General features: G+C 37.6%; 1 protein-coding gene across 2 annotated transcripts in view; it reads right to left on the reverse strand.

The window, feature by feature from the left end:
* Nucleotides 1-24034, reverse strand: part of tox2 (TOX high mobility group box family member 2) — a 117965-nt gene that overhangs the window by 27885 nt on the left and 66046 nt on the right. The window contains exon 4 of one of the 2 annotated variants that reach the window (XM_024270707.2): nucleotides 11425-11718. In XM_024270707.2, coding sequence (XP_024126475.1) covers nucleotides 11425-11718 — 294 coding nt within the window. Of the gene's footprint in view, nucleotides 1-11424; nucleotides 12135-24034 lie in introns of those variants that run through there. The other variant, XM_036212002.1, reaches the window with a different exon arrangement.

Below are 24034 nucleotides of genomic sequence, written 5' to 3' on the forward strand. Positions count from 1 at the left end.
TCTCAGCCCGGGTGTGTCTCTGAGCTCACCTCACAAAGCGCAGCTTCAGAGAATCAGAGCCTTGCATGACATGACATGCAGGAGACGGCTGTGAGGAGCGGCGGGGACACACACTCCTGACAGCAGAAGGCACGGCTCCTCCGCTGCCACTAATGAGACTCCTGACTGCTGTGTCAGACACACTTCTGTGTGTGCGCGTGCACAACAACTGCCACAATGGAAGACGCATAAGTAATGAGTATGAAAATCATGCTTAGAGACCATGTCCAATAAATGTTTTTAACATGTTCTTAAGGCATTTCTCTCATGATGGAGGACACATGTTAAGAAAATGAAGCTTAAAATTGATTCAAAACAAATGCTGGTGGAAAAAGCTTGTAGCTGTGACATAGAAGCTACAAGAGTAGATGACTAGATCCATCTTTGTTATCTTATCCGAGCTGGCTCAAAATCTAATATTGTTTTTGATGCTAGTGTTCTGAGGTCTACAAACTAGCAGGAGAACGTGTAAAGCAGGGGTGTTTAACAAACGGCCCACGGGCCGCATCCGGCCCTCCAGATGGGTTAATCTTACCCAGTCATGAAGAGAAAAAAATATAATGTTAAATTGTTTAGGCAAAAAGGCAAGTTTCTAACCAATTTCTGTGGCTGATTTATTGTTATTTAATTTATTTAAAGAAATTGCTGCAATGCACAAATCCACCACTAGGGGAAGCAAAGGAAAAGAAAAACCGGCATAACCAAACATCAAGAAATGAAAATTTCTTTGCCACTTTAAAGGGTAACTAAACAGGGAAGTTGGAAACTGACTCCACCCACAACCGAAATTTGAAAATCCAGTCAGAGGGTTGGGGCTTGGGGGCAGGACTGTTATCATTACTGGAGCTGCAGATCATGAGGTGGGACTTCTGAAATTTACGTGGTTTGATCAATCAGAAAATTCAACGGTAATACCTCGATTCAACGGTTTTTGACTATATTTTCAAGAAATAAAACCATATTGTTTTAATTTATCAAAAATTTGGCAACACTTTCAAAGCCCAATTTATAGAGGTCAACAGCCAAAAAAGTTTTTTTTGCTATAAAAAAAATGATCAGGTGGGACACCACAATTACAGATATGTTGTTGTCAAAAAAGATTATAGTTTTAATAGTGATAATAATAATATATGTGATTAGGCTACTATGTTGTTTGAGGTATTTTTTTCCAACAGAGAAAAAAAAAAAATGAAGCTACAGCCCACTTGAAATCAGATGGGATGAATGTGGTCCCTGAACCAAAATGAGTTTGACACCCCTGGTGTAAACAGAAGGATAACAAGAAAAGAAAAAGCACACTTACTCCTCGTCTACAATTTGGAGGTGAATTTCCAATGAGCTTTGCAGAACCTATGTCTGAGAAAACGACACCAGTTTTTAAATTTTGGCTAAAAAAACATAATCATAATAAAAAGACCACTGGGAATGCTTTGAAATTGGGTCAAAAGTTGATTGAAGTGGGACTTTAAGCTTGTGAGTTAAAGTCATGTCACAACAGAATAGTTTATAAAATGAGTTTTTATTAAAGCTGAATTTTGTCTAAGAAATCTAATTTTATTCCGCTTTAGCTCAAAAAAATGTCAAAATATTCAATATTTTAAAGATTTTCAGTATTGTCCCCACATTTTTTTTTAATTTCTGTTCATTTCAGTAAAATTATATCAACCCTTTAAACACCTGAGGCGTCGCCGGTGACGCTTAAACATAAAATTTTTTATGTTAACACGATCAACGTCATTCCAGTAGATTTTGAAGGAGAAAAGCGGCGGTTTCCGCCGCTTTTCTCCTTCAAAATCTACTGGAATGACGTTAATCGTTTTAACAGTTAAAAAAGTTACGGTAAATCAAAGTGTTAAAGGGTTAAACATGGATCTATATTTGGTAGGAGGCCTATAAAAACATATCTTTAAAGCAGGTTAATATGAAGATTACATTTGTTGGTTCAGCAAACTATGACATCACCTAACAGTTTTTGATGACTTTAAGCAGGGCCACCCGACCGTGTGCTTTTTCTAATCACCGTGAATGAAGCTGCTCTCGTGCGTTTGTGCTGCAGTGGTGACTAGTGTCACAGCGGGAGCGGGGGGACGCATCCCAGAGAGAGATGACTTGGCTCTCCACAGCCACCATGGCTGAATATTCCTGGCGGTGAAAGCAGAATGAGCTGATGGATGGTTGAGATGGGGCACGGTGCAATATGGACATGATTTCATGGCATGATAAATCTCAGCGGGAGCGCGTGGCTAAGTGTAATATGAAATCCCTTATCTTTTGTATCTGCTTCATAACACCGGCTATCTGCTGCAGCTGAGTCTGCGTTTGTTTCTCGGGCTTCTGTCTTTTGCTTGAACGCCGCCGTTGATCGCATCTGAGTGGAGGAAGATGACAACCCGAACGTGCGATAAGTCCGAACTCAGTTGTTTTTTGGATGCGGGACGTGATAAATAATCTGAATTGAACACTGTCGCAGTACCAGATCTTCAATTACCTGTGATTGCAGCGATAAGCTGCATTATTGTTGGAGGTGGGTTTGCATTTTGCTCTGTTTATATTACAATAAAATGCCTAAAAACTACCTTTTTAGAATTTCTGATTTAAAGGAACAAAACAGCATCTTATCCTCCAAACAAACCTAATCCTGTAGGTTAATTGACTTTATCTGGGTGGAGAAAACAGATGAGCTGCCATTCCAGTCTGCAATAAAAATCCCTCTAAAATGGTGAAATTGGAAAATAACCTATACTTCTTTTAAGATATTTCATAATATACAACTACAGTTTCATATCACATTGCCAGAGAAATAAGGCACTTTCTCCCGGGAGATGAGAAAAGAATTGAATTTTTCCTTATCGGTCATCTATTTTTCCACAGAATGCTATTACTTGCTGCCTGCCGTTGCTAAGCAACAGCAAATATTAATAGGACCTTTTATTAGCTAGGCTTTACCAGTGAAGTACTAAAATGAGGAAGTGGAAAACACGAATGTGTTACATAAATCTTTGAACCTTTCATGGTTTGCGCAAGTCTGTGTTTGTCCAGTGATTTATGGCTCTGATGGTTCGTTTATGGGCGAGGGGGGGTGGGAAGTATCAAAAAGGCACATTAGCTTAAAGGACAGTTTGAAAATAAAAAAAAAAAAGAAGAAAGCAGGGGAGAGATGGAGGAGGATGTTTAAAGAACAACCATCGCTTTTCTCGTGGAATTTCGGAGGCCATCCGGCAAACAAGTGATTTTGTTGCACTGGAGGCATTGATCAGTCAAAATCATCCGCACCTCATATAAGTAATACAAGTCCCATTCCATCTGTGGGCTTGTTGAACTGTGGTGAAAAGAGACAGACATTCCATCATTTTTTTTTTGCAGAGGCTCTAATCCCCTTAAAAATGACTGAAAATGAAGGTCTTTCAAAGGAGAAATGGGTTTTCTTCATCTGAATGAAAAGCACCGAATAAGCCCCGAAAGCCAAAAAAAAGGGAGGACAACTTTAAAGTTCATATTGGAAAAAGGTGTAAACAAGTTTAATTGCAAGACTTTTATCAAACAGACTGCTTGATAAAACATTCATCTTTTTTTCTCTCTCTCTCCCTCCACTAGCATCATTTGATCTCTAATGCACCTTATTCCGTCTGGGGTTTATACAAAAACCAGCAGGTGTACAGTCGGAGATAATACATTTATTGGGACCCTCCATCAGGGACAGAGAAAACATTCAAACACACCTCTGCTCCCTTATCATTAATTCATCCCAGCTTGTCTGTGACAAGTTCAGTTGACATTGCGGCTCATATTTCATTCACAAAGGCTCGCCGAGCGAGCACCTGCCAGGAGCACTTAATACCTTGTGAGGAAAAATGAAGCAGGAGAGAAAAACACAGGCTTCAATCCAACTCAACATGACAATCTGGATGGTATTAATACTCCATGATTAACCTCAACAACTGAGCTTAAGGAGCCTGCGAGGGAATTCTTACGCTGAAATGTTGTGACAAAAGAAATTAAAGAAAGAGTTTCAATACGAATGCGGCGAGCGACTCTTTAGGGCGGAGCTGCGGTCCTCGCGTTGACCCTTCTCCTGGAAGATCTGGGCCTTGTGTTCTTCAAAACTGAAGATGAGATAATACCTGGTTGTCTGGCTCTCCGCGTAACATCCTCCTGCTGATTATACATTCACCGTCTCTTACATATTCAAAACATCACACTCGAGCCGGCTCGATGACAGACAATATTGCATCTGCGAGCGCAAAAAAAAAAAAAAATTAAAGACATTCTAGTTGCAAACACCTGTCATTTAAATATCTGTTCTTTTCCTGTCAAACACTTCTAAGCAGTGATCACACAAGGATAGACTTATCCCGTCTGTAATTAAAGCATTTCTTTCTTACGGCAAACATGAAGGTGGAACGGACGACAATGAGGCCACTTTACTCTCAGAAATGATTCACTCGCCGTGGCAAAGATGCGTATCTTTCTGTGCAGCATTGATAAGATCAATGCAACCTGAGCAAGGCTATTAAATGTCTAATGTGTTTTGGAACCTGTAGATGCTATGACAGCAGGGGCATTAAGAAAGAGAGACCCTGCCAAGAACACCGGGGCATCAGAGAGAAAGGGCTCTCTGAAAGATATCAGGTTTGTCCAGAAGGGGCTGCAGAGCACAATGCAATAACCATCAGGGTCAGAAAATGATGATGTGAAAATGGTCTTCTCACAGAATTAGGGAAATTGAGTTTTGACAGTGAAAACAGACAAAATAGAAAAAATGGGAGAAGACAGCTAACTTCTTCTTTTTTAATCTGAAAAGCAAAGTGACATAGATTTTTAGGTCATTTTAGTGACTAAAAAGCAACGTATTGATAGTATTTGACCCCTAATTCTGCCATTGTAATTGAAAACTTTCCTCCATTCCACTTTAATTAACTATTTCTCATCCAACTTTGTAATTAGCAATTTCCAAATCACCTCCAGGATCTTTTTCCTTCTATGCTTTTGGCAGCAAAACAATTATTTTAGCGCATATGAGATTACATGTAAGCTGACACAATGCATCTGTGAGAGGCCAGAACTGGCTTGCATTTATCTTCAGGATCTTGTCTGTTATTGAGTGATGACATAGTTTCTGACGGTAGACATGTTTGGTCTTTAAATGTATTGTATCTTTCAGAGTATGAGGCACAGGAGCGAAAAAGAAAGATTTTAAAAAATATATTTAAAAGTTGCACCCCTGCCAAACTATGCCAAAAAACAGCGACTTGTTCTCTGAAAAATACAGTAACTAGTTCATATCTGGTACAGGTTGCTGCTGAATTTGAACTGAAATCTGGCAAGTCATAGTGAGATGGTAGGAAGTAGTTTTCAGGCTGGATTGTGGATTTTTTTGGATTGCTATCTCCATGCCAGAGAAGAACAATCAAACACAAAATAAACTACAGCTCTAGGATTTGCAATGTGACACTTCTGGGGTGGCACAAGCCAGAAAAATAGATAACATCATCATCTGGCACTGCTTATTAATTTATTTTTGCAAAGTAAAAGTTTCTTGAGCATTTGCTGTAATTGACCTTGTCTGTCAGTTTGCCGCCAACACAAACTTCTGTTCTTAAAAACCTAGAAAAACAGACATTTCTCTGGTATATTATTGGACCTACCTTATTTTTCACACTATAACGCACACTTAAAAGCCCCAGTTTAAAATACAACAACAAAAACTTCAGTTTATAATACAGAGCACCTTATATATTTTAAGAGGTACACAGTGCTCTGCCAAAATGTAGCATTTTTTTTTCCGTATTAGAGAGGTTGGGAGTTAGTGTAGTTGCAAGTTAAAGTCTGTTTTTTTTTACATCTTGCAATAATGGTTGGGAGCTACAGGTAGCTGTGAATACGCTAAAGTAGCTAGCATGTAGCGGTGTCAGACTGTTTTTTTTACATGTTACCAACAAAGTTGGGAGTTAGTGCAGTTGCAGAAACATTTATTTTTTATTTTAGCAGTATCTATCTGTTTTGTTTACATGCTGCAAACAAGAATGGAATTTACTAGTATTATAGTTACGCTAATATGCTACATGTAGTGTGCTACAAACAAATTCTAAATTTATTGTAAATGCAGTTAATCTGTGTACATATGAATAAATGGTTCTTTCTTAAAGCACCTTGCATATAAGCAAAGTTCAGAAATAGACCATCCATTGAGCCTTTGCCTTTTAATTCAGCTCACTCTAGTGCAGAAAATATGGTATTTATGCTAACTTTACTATTAAAATGTATTTATGTAAATATTACATTAATCATTTCAGTTGATTTTCATGTATTTATCAACGATTTTTTTGCTGATTGTGTCTTCAAGCTAGCTTACTCTCACTCCATTCACTCAATAATAAAATAAATGCAGCTTTTTGGATCAAACAGATATTTCCTGTTTCCCCTGACAGTGCTGTGACCTCTAACAATGTGGGCTACTGGCAAATTTAGCATTTTTAAAAAGCTTTACATCTTTAGCAAGAATTTTGTACGGTTATAAGAAAGAGGAAGAAAGTATGACAGCATGAGCTGATCCTGCACGATCACGTGATCCTAACGGTTTAGCCGTTCCGAATCCACTTACAGATGTGTATCTAAACACGATTTAGGCCTGTGGTTCACCTCGGCACAACAAACACGCCTCATCCATTCTGTTAAGCAGCTGCCTGACTATGATCAACCTTTGCCGTAGCGCCGCTCAAGTCTAAATCCTCGCCGTTATATAACCGACCTATTTATTTTATGTTTATAGTGTTGCACCTGCATTGGATTACTTGCAAATGTCCTCATGCTTGAATCAGACGGGGACACGTTTAAAAAAAACACAGAGGCTTTTGTGGAAAAAGAATGACCTCCTTTCACCCGGCTAAATAATTTCTAAAATGTGGAATTGTGAAAAAGCAGGAGCTGGTAAAGAAAAATGGAGGTATATGATGAGTTGGAGTAAGAGTTACCTTTTTCCTCTTTACAATTTCTTCTCTCTTTCCCTCTAGCCCCCTCCCTCCCCCCCTCCCACACCACTCTATCGCACTCTTTTCATTGCCCAGCTCACGTATTGAATCTGCCTGATGAAAACAGATCTCACTGCAGCACCACAATAGAATGGCTGATGCAGGAAAGATGAACCCTAATGGATTTTTTTTTTCTCACTGTGCTCAAGATTGAATATAAGGCCTGACCTCCAGATGTAGTGGATCCATTTCAACAGCGGAGATATTGTTTATAGTGAAGACAGAGAAATACATATACACACTTGGACACGCACATAAGGAAGAATGTTAACACGTGCAGCCTTGTGCTGAAACGCTTTTTTTTTTTTTTTAAAGAGAGCCTTAAATTAGAACCAACTCTTATTATTTATCCACCCATGTCAAGTGAGGAATTCATAATGATACCATCTCATGTTTGAACTGCAGAGTTTGCTTAATTACTCTGCTCAACAGACTGTGTCAAGGTGAGGCACCCGTTTAATAGACACTCAGTTCTCAGCAGAAAATTAACCTCGGCTATGGTTTGGTAGTTTTGTCGAGGAAACTATTTGATTTAGAGCGTTTGCTTTATAAGTCACGTTTAGTTATAAATTTGAATTAGGGCGAGGAGTTAGAAAAAGACAAAAAAGTTGACTTGAAAATTGGTAGTGATCACTGATGTCGGAGAAAAAATGGAAAAAGATGACTACAACTCTAAAGTCCCACAACAATCTTCTTTTAATTTATTTTATAAGCCTTGCCAGAGGTAAAAAAAACAGAAAAACTTGAATCATTTTCTAAAACTATGGTGTGGAGTAATGCCAGATTCACACTGCCTGCGGAATCCGTGCGCGGAATCTGCTTCACCTCCAGTTCACACCAGACGAGTACAGTCGGTGTCTGATTTAAAAAAAAAAAAAAAAAAGTCTCATTTTGTGTTTTTATCTTAATATACATACAAAAAGAAAAAAATTAAGATTAAATAACTAAGTAAGAAATAAAAGATATATAATCGCGAAACAAGATTTATAATCTTACACATTATATTCTTTATAGGGTTGTGCCAAAATATCGATATTGTGATATATATCCCAATATTTAGTCCTGCGATTGATACTTGATGGGTTCTCACCTAATATCAATCTTTAATTTTCGTTTGGAGATGCTGTTAAACATTATATTTGTCATCCTTTGGTGAGACGTTCCTTTGGAGGTAGATAGGGGGCGCTTATTTCAAGACTAGCCTGTCTTTGTTTGGTGTCAATGCTTGTCAAAGACAGTATTACTGATTTCAGCAATGCTGCACAAAAGTGTATTATTTGTTGCACAAAATAAGACACAAGTTGTTTATTATGATTGTCTTTAATCTAAAAGATAAATGGATATATTTCCCTCAAAAATATTTTTTCTTCTAAATGAATTAATTGAGATTATTTTTACCAATTATCGTAGTATCGCGATATCATCGACATTGTGGGCCATGTATCGCATCACATTGTATTGTGAGCTTCTCAGCCCTAATTCTTTTTGAGCTTATCACTCTTTAAACAAGATAAAAATTTGTTTTTTTATTTTGGTTAGATAGACTTTTTTTTTACAGTGACAGGTGTTTCTGCTCAACTGTGGACATTTAGATCTTCAGCAGTTAATTTGACATCGGCCATCTTGACTTGTCGCCAACTGCTCTTGTGCGGTGTGAATCCGGCGTAAGTCTGCCTTCATTTCCCATCATCCCTTTGTTTAATCTCTCTCCCACTAGCGTACAGCCCTTCTTAACCCTAACCTAACATGCAACAAAAATGGCGGAGATATCCAGCTGTACAGTCTTGAGGCAGATGCCAGTTTTAGACGAGGAAAACAAAGACGTACATGAATATATTTGTCTACAAGTAGATCCATTAGAATGGAGCGGAGCAGGGAGCTTGTGGCTTGCCAGTTGTGGATTTTACGTAACAACTACAGGGTTTTTTCGATTTAATTTTTTCTGTTTGCTACTGATAGAAAAGGATTTGAATAAAGAAATACTAAGAAATGCAGTTTTAATCTTAACTTTATGTATCTATCTGCATATATATATATATCCTCTATCATGAGAAGAATGCCACAAAAATGCATTGAAAACATGATTTTCATCAATCTGGGTCTTTAAAGTTTTGGAAATATTTCAAAAACATCTCGATAAAAGCGGAGAGATTTTCATAATTTGAAAATCGCCTTCATTTATATTTTCCCCCCAAAAAAGCTTTCACCACAGAACAGGGTTTGTGGAAACAGCACCAGCAGTTTACTGCCGTTTGCATGTTTTAAATCCATGTTCAGTGTGTGGAAGCTGAACACCTCGAACCTCATGCATTTTTATCACACAGCCAGCTGAATTCAATCTATTAAAAGCAGAGTGTGACTCTCTGAAGCAGAAACAAACACACTGGCTGTGGAGAGAAAGGCTGGCCAATCAAGCACTGTCTCCACAGTAAAGGTCATGACCAAACTGTGAAATGAATATGAAGATAAATGACACATGAATCCAATACATCAGGGGAATATTGTTCCATTCTATATAATGCACGGCGTGTTTATATTTCAGATCCTTATCCGGACGGATTCCAGCAACACAAACACTGACTGTTGTTTACTTCTTCCTCTTGTGTTTGTGATGAAGGTTGGACACCGTGCTTGACCTTAACATGTGTCTGTATTTTTTTAATGTGCAGTGAATACTGTAAATAACATACTCCATTTTTGCATGCATAATCAGTGTTATTTGTTAATAAAAAAGCAACGAAAAATTCAAAGAAAAAACTGCAAAACTGCCCTTGACAATTTATAGCGTTACCATAAAAGTGCAGCCTTCAGACTATTTCTGGAGCTGTTTATGATATCTTCGTCGACATCTAGTAAATTATGGCAGTTTGAAGTTCCCAACCATCAGAACCCTAAAAACAAAGGAATGTTGTTTACGTTTACTTTGTTTACCATTTGTGTTCTGCCACTGCAGTCTTGGAGCTGCAGTCACACAAAACATAGAGGCACGTGTTTGGATCTCAGAGGAGCTGAGAGGGACAGTTTGAGGACTTTGCTTCCACTTTCTTTGCAGTTGGATTAGAAAAAAAACACCTTAATTAAAAAAAAAAAAAAAAAAAGCTCCTTACTCGATGTTTATCTGCTTATTTTATAATATATCAGAGAAAGCCTTAATACGTTACACTGTTTTTGAGCCAACAAAGATGCTAATGTGTAAAAAAGTGTTTCCATTCAGAATTGAAGCACTAATCAGAACAAATTCATGTTTGATCAACTCATGCCCTTTTGTTAGAGCAAATATGATTCAGATAGATTTACTTATTGTCCTTTTTTTGTATATTAAAGCTGATAAAGGAGCTACCAAATGATAATTGACTCCTCTCCACTTAGACCGTCTGCTAATACAATTTTTTAAAAAAGGTTAAACTGCAAAATCTTATTTTCTGTCTTGCAAGAAAAAAAATCTTATCAAGAAGGTGTTTCAATAGTACAACAGAGTATTGAGTCCAATTTACAAACGAAAAAATCAAAAATACAATCACAACTTTAAAGTAATACATTTACAAAAAAACTAATATTCGGTAAATTAAGTAAATTAAGTTGTAGATTTGTAAGTTACAAATGAATGACTTTAAAACTTGTACATATACGAAAAAGAAGTTTTACATTTATTACTTTAAATTTTGTAAATGTGCAATTTTAAAATGCATATGTGAGAAAAATATATAAATTTCCTTATTTAAATCTCATAAATGTACAACTTTAAAACACATACATTTACAAGAAAAAAATATTAATCTAATAGTTGTAAAGTTGTACATTTGGGAGAAAAAAGTTATACATTTGTTATTTTAAATTTCATAAATTTACCACTTTAAAACACGTACATTAATGGGAAAAAAGTCATAATTTTATTATTTTAAATTTAGTAAATTTACGACATGTTCATTAATGGGAAAAAATTGTAAATTTATTACTTTACATCTCGTAAATGTACGACTTTAAAACATACATTTATGAGAAAAAAGTTATGAACTTACGATAAAAGACATCAAAGTTGTTTGTTTATGGGTCCCATGTTAGAAGATGATTTTTCATGGTAAGCTTCAAAATCAAAGAAATTCAAAACCTTTTGGTGGTTGATCTTAATTTATGTGTTTCTTAAAAAATGAATTCTTGATAAGACCATTTTTTTTACTACGTTAGCAGATTTTTATTTGCTTACCTAAAGAAAATCTGCAGATGGGGTACAGATGTTTACTTATTTCTAAAGGACCTCTTTGTGGAGTGTAATTTGTGTTAAAAAGGGGTTTCTGCAGAAATCTCCTTTTTTTCATGCTGCCTGTGTGGAGCTTCAGCCCAGACAGTTTCTACTCACCGAGGGCATTTGGCTGGAGACGAGGTGGTTGTCTTGCGCCAGCATGTTGGACATCATGAGTGTGGGCAGCTCTGGGTAGGAATACGGGTTTATGAGCCCGTTGTGTGGCAGCGAATGGCAGAGGTAGCCCGCAGAGTCGTGCTCCATCAGGTGAAGAAGATGAGGTTCGGGGTGGTTGGGTGGAGTGATGGGTGGGATCTCATAGTCTTCATCCCCGGCTCCACTTCCACTGGAGGCACCGCCTCCTCCGCCTCCGCCTCCTCCTCCACCGCCGCCCGTCTGACCCGTGTAACTCTGAGGAAAAAAAAACAGACAAAAAAAAAAAAGATGACCAAAATTGTATTTAGCGCAGTGAATAAAAAAGTAGAGCTTTTAGTCAATTCTACTTTGTTAAAACAAAAGTTTAGCTGATGTGAAGACATACGAACATACATTTTGTGAATCAAAATTTGATTTGCATCATTTTCCAAACATAATCAAGCCAAAAAAAAAAGAAATTTGTCTATAAGACTGCATCCGTTTTACAGAAATTTAAACAAATCAAATCTGCTTCCCAAACTTTAATGTTATGAGGAACAGTCAATGCCATGTTAATCCATGGGATTACTTTTATTTATGCGTCTATATTTTACAGTGAAATCATTTTACACACACTCTGCATGGTGGCGGGTGGGTGTTAGTATGGGCCTTATTTAGTCAAAGGAATTTGGATTTTTTTTTTTTTGGAAAGGTCATACTATAAAACAAAAAGAACAGATCTGAACCATTGTGTTGTTACAAGGCAGTCAAAGACAGACCACAAGGGATCTAAATGTTCTTAAAAGGAAGTGCAAAAACTTTAAAAAGTCAGTAAAGTTTTTCTTTCTTAAGACATATTCTCTCTCTTTTCTCTTTTTTTGGAGGGGATACATATGATTTTACCCCACTTCCAGTTTGTAAGCTTTCATTAAAGCTTTATTTATTTACTTTTAATCTTGTTGTATCTCTTTTTCATGTTTCAGTTATTTTGTTTAACAAACTTAGTCATTTTTTGCTATTAATATTAAAATCAGCAACAAAAAAAGCAACTTGAGAATAAACTTTTACATTTAAAAAATAGCTCTTTAAATTAACATTTTATAAATATTTGTGCCATTTAATTTTTTTTTCTATCAGATTTCATATAGAAAAGCTCTCAATTCTGACTGATTTTATTTGAAATGTCTTATCTCATATCTTTTTTTGACCTCCTTTTAGCAAAAATGTCTTATTCTCTTAACTATTTATTCATTTTCTAAATCTGCCATATATATATATATATATATATATATTTATATATATATATATATTTATACTTAATCACTGTTTGCACTTAACCTAAATGCTTTTATTTGGTAATTATTTTACGCTGATATAGCTTTTTATCTCATTGTACATGTGGACAGTCACTGACAATAGAGGCACATTTATCTATAAATATCTATCTCATAGTAGATCAAAAAGTAAACCTTAAAGAGCCGTGCATAATAGGCATTTACATGTTCTGTGTATTTTGGTGCTAACACCACAAGTCCAATCAGATCAGAGTTATAGAGCCAGAAGAAAAGAAAAATAGCAGGGAAATTCAACTGGGAATGAAAAGCAATTTTGTCTGAGACGATTCAACTTGACTCCCATTGTAATGACTGAGTCAAATTAATCATCACAAATAATATTTTGGTGTCAGCCATTCAAGGGTTTTTTAATAGAATTTTTATGATTCATGTCTAGCAGTATACATCAAACAGTCAGTTCTGCAACATTTCTGAAATCAATTCAATATCGTCTTTGTGTAGGCTGTCATCCTCGGCAGCAGAGTGGTCATTTATCTCTCAAATAGATACTTTTGGAAAATAAGGGGCACGAGGAGATGGAGGAGAGGAGAAAGGATTCAGGAGTCTATATTCTTGTCCTTGTTTCGCTCAATTCTGTTTTGCCAAAAAAAAAGCAAACAAGTTTTTTTTTTCAGAAAATCCAGTCTGACAAAAGAATGCTTTCTCCGACAGCTTGGAAATTAAAATCACAGGACAATCTTAATGCAAACAAACTTTAATAAACTTCAGAAATAATTAACAAAAGCTAATTTACTGTCTGAGGCTGATGTTTGTTCATTTTGAAGAGCTTCAAATACTTTGGAGTTTGTGCTTGGCTAAGCTTTTGTTTCCGTTTCTATCGCTCTGAAACAGACTCTCTTTTGGTTTCCACCTTCAAGCAGGATTTAAATGCATCCAGGAAAATTCAACCCAGTCTGTTTGAGTTAGGAACAAATTTAAATGTGAAAAAAGCTATTTTAATTATATATTTTAGGAAAAAAAATCGTCACACAGCCAGCATTGAAGGTGTGCCAAATAGAAAAAAGTAAGATTAGAACTGATTTTCCTCCTTCATTTAATCTTACGCTGTCCTAAAATAACCCCCAAGCAAGTTGATATTAATTCTCTGCATTGTCCTTTGAAGGCAGATGTTTTTATAAACCTTTGGGGATGGTGTTATTGTGTGGTCTAATGGACAAGAAAACGAACATTTCCTGAGATTCAATTCCCCTCATAATTGTTGGAAGGAAACTAAATTGTCTGCTGTAAACACTGGCGCCATTGTGTGAAGTGAGTTGTCGTCCATGTCCCTTTGAGCCACCTCCGAGAGCCGGAGATCGCCGGGTAATCTAGGGATGCTTAATCACTACGATTCGTGTTCATCCATCAGCTTTTTTTTTGTTTTTTTATAGCGTATCAAGGAACATCTAAGTGACATAAAACATTTCCCTGCTTGGCTGCATTTGGGGAGGGGGACGCGGACTGAAGAAGAAGAAGAAGTGTCATATGTTAGATTGCTGTGAAGGTTCATCCAGTGTCCTTGATGATAAAATGTAAATATCAAGGACGTTCCCAGTTGGATTGTGGCGAGATAAATTATTCATATGCCTCTGTGCTGAGTGAAAATTGCAAATACAGATGTGCACCCAAAATAATGTATACTCCTTTTTAAAGATACCCCCACCACCCCACCGAAAAAAGGGGGATTTGCTGGATCATGTCAGGGCTTGTTTCTTGATGTGTGTTTGTATAAGATTCCCATTTTTGCTTCATTTTTCAGGCACACTAAGGCGAACACACGGTTTCATGTTGCAGAGCGTGAAACACAATCTGCAACATTTTAATTAAGAGACAGATTTATCATCTCTAAGTGTTACATAGCAGTACACCTTTCATTTGAGAGAAGCAGATGAATAGACAGTTGGTCTGGGACTGAGAGAGAAAATAACATTGATTGGGGAGCTTTCCAGCTTGTCTTTTATTTGGCACAGATCTCTCCTTCCGTCTGTAACACTGCCTGAGTACTCAAGGCTGTCTGAAGTGATGATATTGACTGCGACTAATGGCTCATTATCTGTATATTCTTCTTATTATTACATTATTGTTGTGGTGCCTGTGGAAATCAGGAGTTGGGCTACCGCCGACTAAATATTAGGTCAGACGTCAATGCTAGAAATGTTTTTCTGTCAAATGAAATTTATTTTTTATCATAGCTTGTTGTGGAAGAGGGAGATCTGATTGATTGAGGTTTTCTGTTTTTCCGTTGCCGTATTTTCTGCACTTTGCACAATTCTGGATTACAAGGCGTAGTTATATTAACTTATACGGTGCACAAAACTGTAAGGCGCATTAAGCAAGACAGAAGAGTCTGTCAGTGATACTTTATTAACTGCGTTCACAGTAACTCTAGAACTTGTCTGAAACACAATACGCGTTAGCTAGGAGCATTAGAAGCAACATATTCACAATACTTGTAACTGCCAAACTCGTTTTCAACGTATAAAAAAAACGACTGATACTGCTCAAACAAACAATGTGACTATCCTATCATTCGTAACATGTAAAAAATACATCTTGACATCACTACATATTAGCAATACTGGAAGCAGCTAGCCAACTTTAATTGGAACATATTATTGACAGACTTATACTGCTTAAATAAATGTTACTGTGACTATGCTAACTCCCAACCTTGTTGGTAACATGTAAAAAAAACAGCCTCACACCGCGGCTTGTTAGCCACATTACAAGAGTTCGCCAGATTAGCGTATTCACATATTGTAACTCCAAGTTTGGAGCATGTAAAAAAACAGAATGATACAGCTAAGAAAAGGTTTTGTAATCATGCTAACTCCCAACTTTGTTTGTAACATGTAAAAAAAAAAAAAGCAGTTCAACACGGTTAGCCACATTAGCGTATTCACAACACCTTTGACGCCCAGCTGCTTTTGCAACACTTAAAACAACAGACATTCTTCAAAAACAAACATTAATGTGACTACGCTAACTTCCAACATTGTTGTTAACACATAAAAAATACATTCTGACATAACTACACGTTAGCCACATAAGAAGCGTTAGCATGTTAGCCATGTTAGCATATTCACACTACCTAAAACTCAACCTTAATTGCAACATGTAAAAAAAACAGACAGATACCACTAAAAAAGTATAAAGACACAGGTTATGTCTAAATTCACTCTCTGCTCACTACAAAGTGCATATTGCATTTGCAATTTTTCTTTGTCCAAATCTACAATTTCAAAATAGAAATTTCAGAGAACAAGTGTACATTGATACTAACTAAATTGGAGAATTTGGAGAATATATGATTCTATGTATTTAAATGTATTTTTTAATAAACCATTAAAGTTGTCATCATCAAAACATAGTAAATTCATAAATAGTTGTCATAAAATGGTAGTATTGATTAAGCTTTCACTTTGTGAAAGCGGTGACACAATATTCACTGTAATACTAAAAATGTAGTGAGAATGGTGCTGAATTTAATTTAAAATCCAGGGCACCAGATAGTCCCACACTATGCAGTTTTTCGTTTTAAGGGATTAGGGAGGAAATTCGGACAAAGTCACAGTCTGACATCACTACATGTTAGTCACATTAGCATATTCTCAATATTGTAACTCCAAACCTTGTTTGCAGCACATAAAAAAATACATACTACTGTAATTAATTTAACTCCCAACCTTCTTAGCAACATGTAAAAAAACACAATTTGACACACTGAATTTTAGCCACGTTAGCATATTCACAGTACCTTAACCTTCCAACTGCATTACACGTAAAAAAAAAACATTCTTATACCACTTAAACAAAGTTATCTCACTGTGACCACGCTAACTCCCAACCTCGTTAGTAACACGTGAAAAACACATTCCGACTTCAGTTAAGCATATTAGCGATAACCACGTTATTATGTTCACAACACCTGTAGTTCCCAACTTTGTTAGCAACATAAAAAACACACACTGATACTGCTAAAATAAACATGACTGTGACTATGCTGACTCCCAACCTTGTTAATAACATGCAAAAAAAAAACACAGTCCGACACCGGGAAACATGAGCAGCTTTAGCGTATTCACAATAACTCTCAATTTTGTCTGCAGTTGAATTAATCTATATATAAGACGTTCTGGTTTATAAAGCAGCACAATTTGGTTTTTTTTGTTAATGTCTTTTAAGTGCGTCTTACAGTGCGGATAGTGTGATACTCCTTTCAGCACAATCATTGTTGTTTACTAAATTCCAATTGCATCACCACTGAATCAATGACAGTTATAGTTGTAGTATATGGGATGTATTTGTGGTCAGTTTTAGTGTCCAGGCCCAGTGCTGCCCTTGAAAGACAATCCCGTCACCGTCACACCTAAGAGATATGGTGTTTGGAACTTGCATTAATATCTAGTAATTGATTGTGACCAAACATGATGCTTTGCATTATGGGTAAGCATCACTTTGAGGTCATCTGGCTGAAGGATAGTGTTTCAGAAGCCTTGTTCGGATGCAGCACTGAACAGAAAAAGCTGCATTGGCCAAGTTTATTGTAAAGAAACAACAATCACCAGGAATTTCCATGTAGCTGCTGCTTCGAGACGTTGATACCTCTTGTAGCTTTGCCGTTTTTTTTTTTCTCTGCATAGACTTGAGGTGACTGAAGTGAGTCATGCACTTAGAAAGACTGATTAAAATGTTTTGTGCTTGAAATAATAATTTCCCCTTTACAGCTACATCTGCTTTGATGCTCACACACGCTGATGGTCTATTAATTGACTGCATTTTTTTTAATTAGCATCTGCATTTTATACTTTCAGTAATTTAATTCTTAACCTTCTAAGAACCTGAAGATTTTTTGTACATTTTAAATCTTAAATGTCATATAGGAGATCTCTTTTTTTTCCAACCCTTTAGCAAAGTGGTTTCTTTGAGTGGAGAAATACACAGTGAACATTTTCTACAGTGACACATGAAGATGAGAGCAACAGCCGATTTCTTTGGTTCTGCACAGATGAAGAGTTTGGAGTTCTCCCAAGTCCATATTTCTTTCCAGTCGCGGGCAGAACAGGCAGCTCGAAGACAGATGATGACATATCTGTCTTAACATTAATGTGCACTTATCTGCCCATTGGAGAGCTTTGTCAGTGTTGATTTATGCTTAAAATCCCTCACATACCAGCACTACTTCCATCACTCCAAAGACTTGTCTTTCCAACACCTTCCCATTACCCCCCCACTAAAGCACTAAACACACAGGTCCCGTTATCTCAACTTTCCATGTGGTCCGGCTTGAAAACTATGGGGTAATCTTTGAATTTTAAGAGCATTGGCTGTTTTCATTCAATCTGCTCTCCTCCATCAAGATTATGGAGTGTTTATGGAGGATCCTGTTTACCAGAGTACATAACAACTCTTGTTTTAATGTGACACAGTTCTCGTTTAGCGGCAAAAAAGAACTTACTTTCAGTTGGCTAATGTAAACATTAGGAGCTTTTTGCCAGCTGTTTTTTGTTATTCTTCTCTTTTTCATCTGGGGTTTTCATCTATCCATCTCCTGTCTGGCTCGTCTCGGGCTTAATTAAAGCCATAGCTGTTCTTCTGCTACGATATCATGTCAAGGGGTATCAACACGCCACAGAGCCTTCTCTCTTGCAGCTTGAGGGCGGGAGGAGGGGGGAGTGGAGTTCAGAGGATCCAGTTTCAGCTAACCTACACCTCCATTTTTCTCTTCTTCTCTGGGCTGGCCGAACACCATCCGGTTCTGTCCAGCCAAAACACTTCTGGATCCTATTCACTATCCAGCCCAACCGAGTCATTCATCACATCTCTTCCTTTAAAAAGCCCCTCCTGAATTATTTATCCATCACTGTTAAACTGTTTGGAAATGCAATGATGAGGATGCTGAACAACCCCATGGGCTACTTGGACACTCCTTCTGGGAGATATGGAGTGTATCAAAAGAATGACCCAAAGATGCAAACGCCTAACTTGATGATTAACTAACCTCCCATTGACTAAAACCAGCCTTTCTAATTGCAGAAGGACACTTTTCTTTTATGTTTCTTTTCCTTCTCCTCCGTCGTGTATCCCGTTCCCACCACTCGTCTCACTTGTCAGTCAGGGTCAAGAGGTCATCTTCATCTGATCGCATGTCAGAACAGATTAGAATCAGAGCTTTTGTGCCATGTCATATTTCATTATGCATTTGACTCATCTCGCAGGTCTAAGGGTCAATCTGATTTGATTGGATGACAGAAATGATATAATTTGCGTTTAACCCAAGGCTGTATGAGGCTGTGAGTGGTGTACTAATGCCTCCTGCGAAACAGGCCAGAGCCGCCCTTCAAAACTGTTAATTTGAAGTGGCACACCGCAGAGCTGAAGGAGGGCACAGAGGGCTGAGGCTTTATCAAATGATGAACCTTCTTTGTACTCCTTGTTTGTTTCACATATGTTGTCTTTATATTTCGCAAAGCGATGTAACCGCTTGAGCATTCATTTACATTTTTCCCCCCAAAATTTCTAAAATCCTTGAAAATATCCTATCTATATTCCTTCATGTTGTCCTTGTTTCTTCAAGTTACATCTACAGTTACACTGGTTTTATCCAAGTAAAAAGATTTTTGAAAGTATCAAACAATTTTTTTCTAGAAATTTAATACTGTTCTTGAAAGTTTAAACTTATAAGAAAAAAAACTTTATTTTCAACAGTCAAAACAGATGAGAGTCACCAGAGAAACTGTTATTCGCCTATAGACATAAACCGCGTTCTTATTTGTTGGAAAAAAAATGCCCATAGAAGAAGATGTGCTGAATGTAAAAAAAAAAGAAAAAAAAAACTCAAGAATAAAGGGGTCAAAAGTGCCAATCAAAGAAAACCGTCTCAATAAACAGGAAGACAAATGGGGTTAAAAAATAACTTGTGTTCCATCAGCTAATGTGCAGGTGGCGCAGAGGTAAAGCGGTCGACCTCTGATCAGCAAAAGGAGGGTTTAGTTCCTGCCAAGCAGTGTTGAAGTGTGCTAGGGCAAGACACTAAACCCCACATTGCTCCTGGTGGTTATAGGTTAGCGCCAGTATTTGGCATCACTGTGTGAATGCGTGTGTGGATGGGTTAATGTGATTGTAAAGCACTTTGGGCCCACTGTATGCTTTATTAATTGATAGTTTTATTATTTCAAATGTACAGTACTTGGAAGGAATGTATCTTTTGTTTTGTGTTTTTTTTGTAACATCTATAGAAATAAGCAGTTATTTCTACAATGCAGTGTTACTATGTCAGCACTAGGGGGCAGATGATGCTATTCCACCTTTTGAAAGATAAAAAGGGATCTGTGACATTGAAAATGGAGTCCAAGCCAGTTCCTTTGAGAAAAAAACAATGTGTGTTGCTGAGGAGAAAAGCCGTTTTTTGGACGAACAAATACTTTGTCATACCTCACGGGTTGGCTAAAGTCATAAAAGCAAGGTAACACAATGCAATGACTAAAACTACAGTTATTTTACTAGTGAGGAGCGCACCAGTATGTTAGCACAACTAAAAAAAAGCCATGCTGTACAGCAGACAATGTTCACGAATATGTCCAAATCCAGTGGTAGAAGCTAGCGACGTGGTACCTCAAGAAATAGCCGAGCGGAGTGCAAGCCGTTGAGTGACGAAGTATTTGTCCAGCTATATTCCGAAAGTGAGCAAAAAACAAAATTTTTTCACCAACATTGGGCCTCAATCAGGTTGGGTTCCTAAATTGGCCCTTTGCTACCAAAACTCTTGTTGCTGTTTGGTTGGTAACTTCAGAAGTTGTCCTTTTTTGGACTCTACGTACTTTTATCCTAATTGTCTCTATTTTTCACAATCTTGTAGGTGTTCCATTTGTACTTAATATTGGTATGACATATGTAAGAATCACAGCCCTATTTTGGTATGTAACATGGGAGAAGTCAAATGTCAACAGTCGAGAGTTCAGCTCCTTTATGGCCGTAATGATCCACAGATGCTGCCGTTTCAATGAAAACTCTGATCTCCAGTGATACGGTAAGAAAACAAAGCACCAGATTTCTCAGGTTTCCCGATAATCATGTCGAGTGATTGTGATGTTGATATGGTTGTGGGTGGTGGGGGAGGGGTGTGGAGAAAGAATAAGAGGAGCGGGGGATGGGGAAGGAAAAAGATGGGGGGGAGGGATTTCAAATGAGGACGATAATCAAACTTATTGCCTGACAGGGTGAATCTCGGATTACAACGTAGCAGAAATAAGAGTATTATTTCTCTCCTGTCTATTCCTGTTGGAAGCAACCATTTCTTAAAAGAAGGGGGGAAGCCTTTTTTTTCTTTTTTTTTTTTAACTTTGCTTATTGTCACATCGCTGCTTTTTTACACAGAAGCAGCTCAACGTGGTTAGAAAGAACCAGTCAGACAAATGCTGTTTAATTACTGATCCCACAGTTGTCTTGTGTCTATGCCCTACTGTCAGATATCATCATCAGCATGCGGACAAAGGCACCTCTGTGTCTGAATGACAAAAACTGCAAGTCAATGGGCAAAAATAAAGGGAAAAACTGTCAGGATGAAGGGCTGGCGGTTCTGCGTTGACTGATTCTAACAATGTTGGAAATCACAAAGGGTGCGCTGATGGTGCAGTCATCCAAACAAATGTGTATTATTCTGAGAATTGTTAGGACCCTGTCACCCACAAATAACTGCAGGGGTCTACGCAGCATGTGTCCCGAGAAAGTGGACACCCTATGTGCGTTTATGTGTTTTAGTTCAATTATTTAGCAAAAATAACATTTCTAACATTTTTTATTGTTTTTTTTTAACAACAAAAACCTACTGTAGATGACTGTCTGCCATGTTTGTGTGCAATTGTGTGAGTGTGGACTCAGCATGTCTTATGTCCCTGCTTAAGAGTCAATGAGGCTGTGTATTGGAGGCTGGCACAGCTGGTGGGAGCAGGAGACAAACATCTGGACCCTCGTACTGCTGGTGCCATTGTCAATAAGAGGCTGGTTGTGAGTGGAGGGGAGAGGAGGAGACGGCACTCCAGCGTCAATGAACCTCCCTGTCTCTCACCAGTTCTGTGATGCAACTTGATGCGCGACTATCCTCAGCAGTCATAGAAGGTTGAAAAAGTCCCACTCCCATCATTTTTTGAGATATTTTAAAAGCGTTCCCAGCAGATTTTAATTATAGTTATCTAGTTTTTAGGCAAAAACAGTTTTAAAAAAAATAATGGTTTTCAGTAGATATTCACCACTGAGTTGTGGACGGAACTGTTAAGCCTCGTTTCCACTGAGCAGTATGGACCAGACGAATCCCCTCTTGGCCGGTCTAGAATGGGCCGGGCAATTCAAGTAAGCATTGGACCATCAAAGCGCATGCTGAGTGTAGACAGATGACGTAACTGTGGGTCAAAATGGTGCGACAACAGCGAAAAAGAAGCTGCATCAGTTGATTCAGAAACTGACAGAAAATTAAAAAGATAACCGCGGAGGATAATTATAATCTGGAGTAGGTGTTTATTATGGAGGAAGCCTGCCTCTACGCTGCGGAACAGTCTATTGTTCTGAATTTAAAAGAAAACTCTTTATGTTGAACAATACTCCAATGTGCTTCAGTAAATGTTTTACAAAGCACAATCGGAAGTGTTTTTGATGAGAATGGATCGGTAATGGACATTTTTCTGCTGCTAATAAGGAGGAATACTACATGTAAAGAATTTACTATTCTTTGCAAGAAGAAAATACAAACAAAAAGAAGACAAAACTTTCGGTTTGCATCTTGAGTAGGGAAAAGCGCTGGTCGGACACTTCCTGTTGTCATAAAAACTTTCCCCCAATCAATGGGTTACATCATGTGATGACAGAAGCTCCGCCCTCATGGGTCAACTCCATTTTTCTACGGACCTACTTTCAACAGGGGGACCAGAAATGATACCAGTCGGTCCTGCTTAACGGGTCCATTTTGTAATGGAAGTGCGCAAAAGACCAGTCCGGTCCGGTCCGGACCGCTCAGTGAAAATAAGGCATTAGTGCGTAGCAACCCCACCCCCACTTCCCATTACCCATCCTCCTAGTCACATATCCCAAAATGCAAGTGGATGGATCAGCATGGAGCTTGTTCCGATTGTAGCTTCTACATCACAGCTACAAGCTTTTTAAACAGCGTTTTTTTCATCTGCTCCTGATTCACAACAATTTGAATAAATAAATAGATTTTTGTATTTATTTATGTCATTTATTATCAGAAAAAATCCCCAAGAACATGTTATAAACATGTTAATAATGAGTCACAGTGTAACATTCATGAACTTTTTTTTTTTACTAATAGTCAAAACTGCTAAATAAAGACAATTAACTAAATAATCCTAATCATGGATGGAAAATGTTCTAACAGGAGTGTGTATCCTCTGAGAATAGACTTCCTTCCTCATTCCTTTGTTTGATCTTTTTTAACTTCAGTGTCTGTTGCAAATGGCTAAAGTAACTTATTTATGGCAAATGCTGACACATTTACCTTTTATGTAGGTCAGGGTTCCCATCGTTTTATCTGGATTCTTTCCCGCAACAACTTACAGATGGGCCACTATTTTTTCCAGGCAATATAGATGTTTCAAATGTAAATTAAGACCTTTTTTTTTTGTTTGGCTGCACGCTGTTGAACTAATTTGAGGAGTTGTTTCGGATCCCTCTAAAGCGAAGGAAATGAGCCAACTTGGACTCTTGTCAGCTCGGGGCTTTTTTCACACCTAGAAAATAGTGCATCAATAATTAAAGGAGTATTTTGCTAATGAATTGTGATTCCGGGTAACATTTTTTCTTTCTAATAGCCCACAGGCCTTTTTTTTCAGGATAACAAGAAAAAAAACTGATTCAAGTTCAACTTAACAAGTTCTATCTTTAAAAAGACAGAAAAAAATCCTCTAAAAGGCTTAATATAAACTGTATAGTTCATGCCTTTAGGAGAACTCTGGCTTTTAATCTGGCACAAGAGTGTTTGGTCTCTTACCATTCCAGCCAGCAGGGTGAAAGGTTTAAAAAACATGTAATAGTTGCTGTTAGATTTATCGGATCACCCAGGGCAACCGGAGGATGGACAGCTTGCCAGAGTGAAGGCTTTACACAAGCGTGCGGCAGCACATTTATACGTTGATGTCAGATGAGTAAAACAGAGTGCTTTTAAACGGGGCAAGAGGATGAGGAAGGTGAGCTTTGGAAACGACGGAGAAAAAGGCCAGCAAGGGAGATCGCTCCATCTCTCCTCC

The sequence above is a fragment of the Oryzias melastigma genome, linkage group LG5 (genome assembly GCF_002922805.2).
Source record: "Oryzias melastigma strain HK-1 linkage group LG5, ASM292280v2, whole genome shotgun sequence".
NCBI lineage: Eukaryota > Metazoa > Chordata > Actinopteri > Beloniformes > Adrianichthyidae > Oryzias > Oryzias melastigma.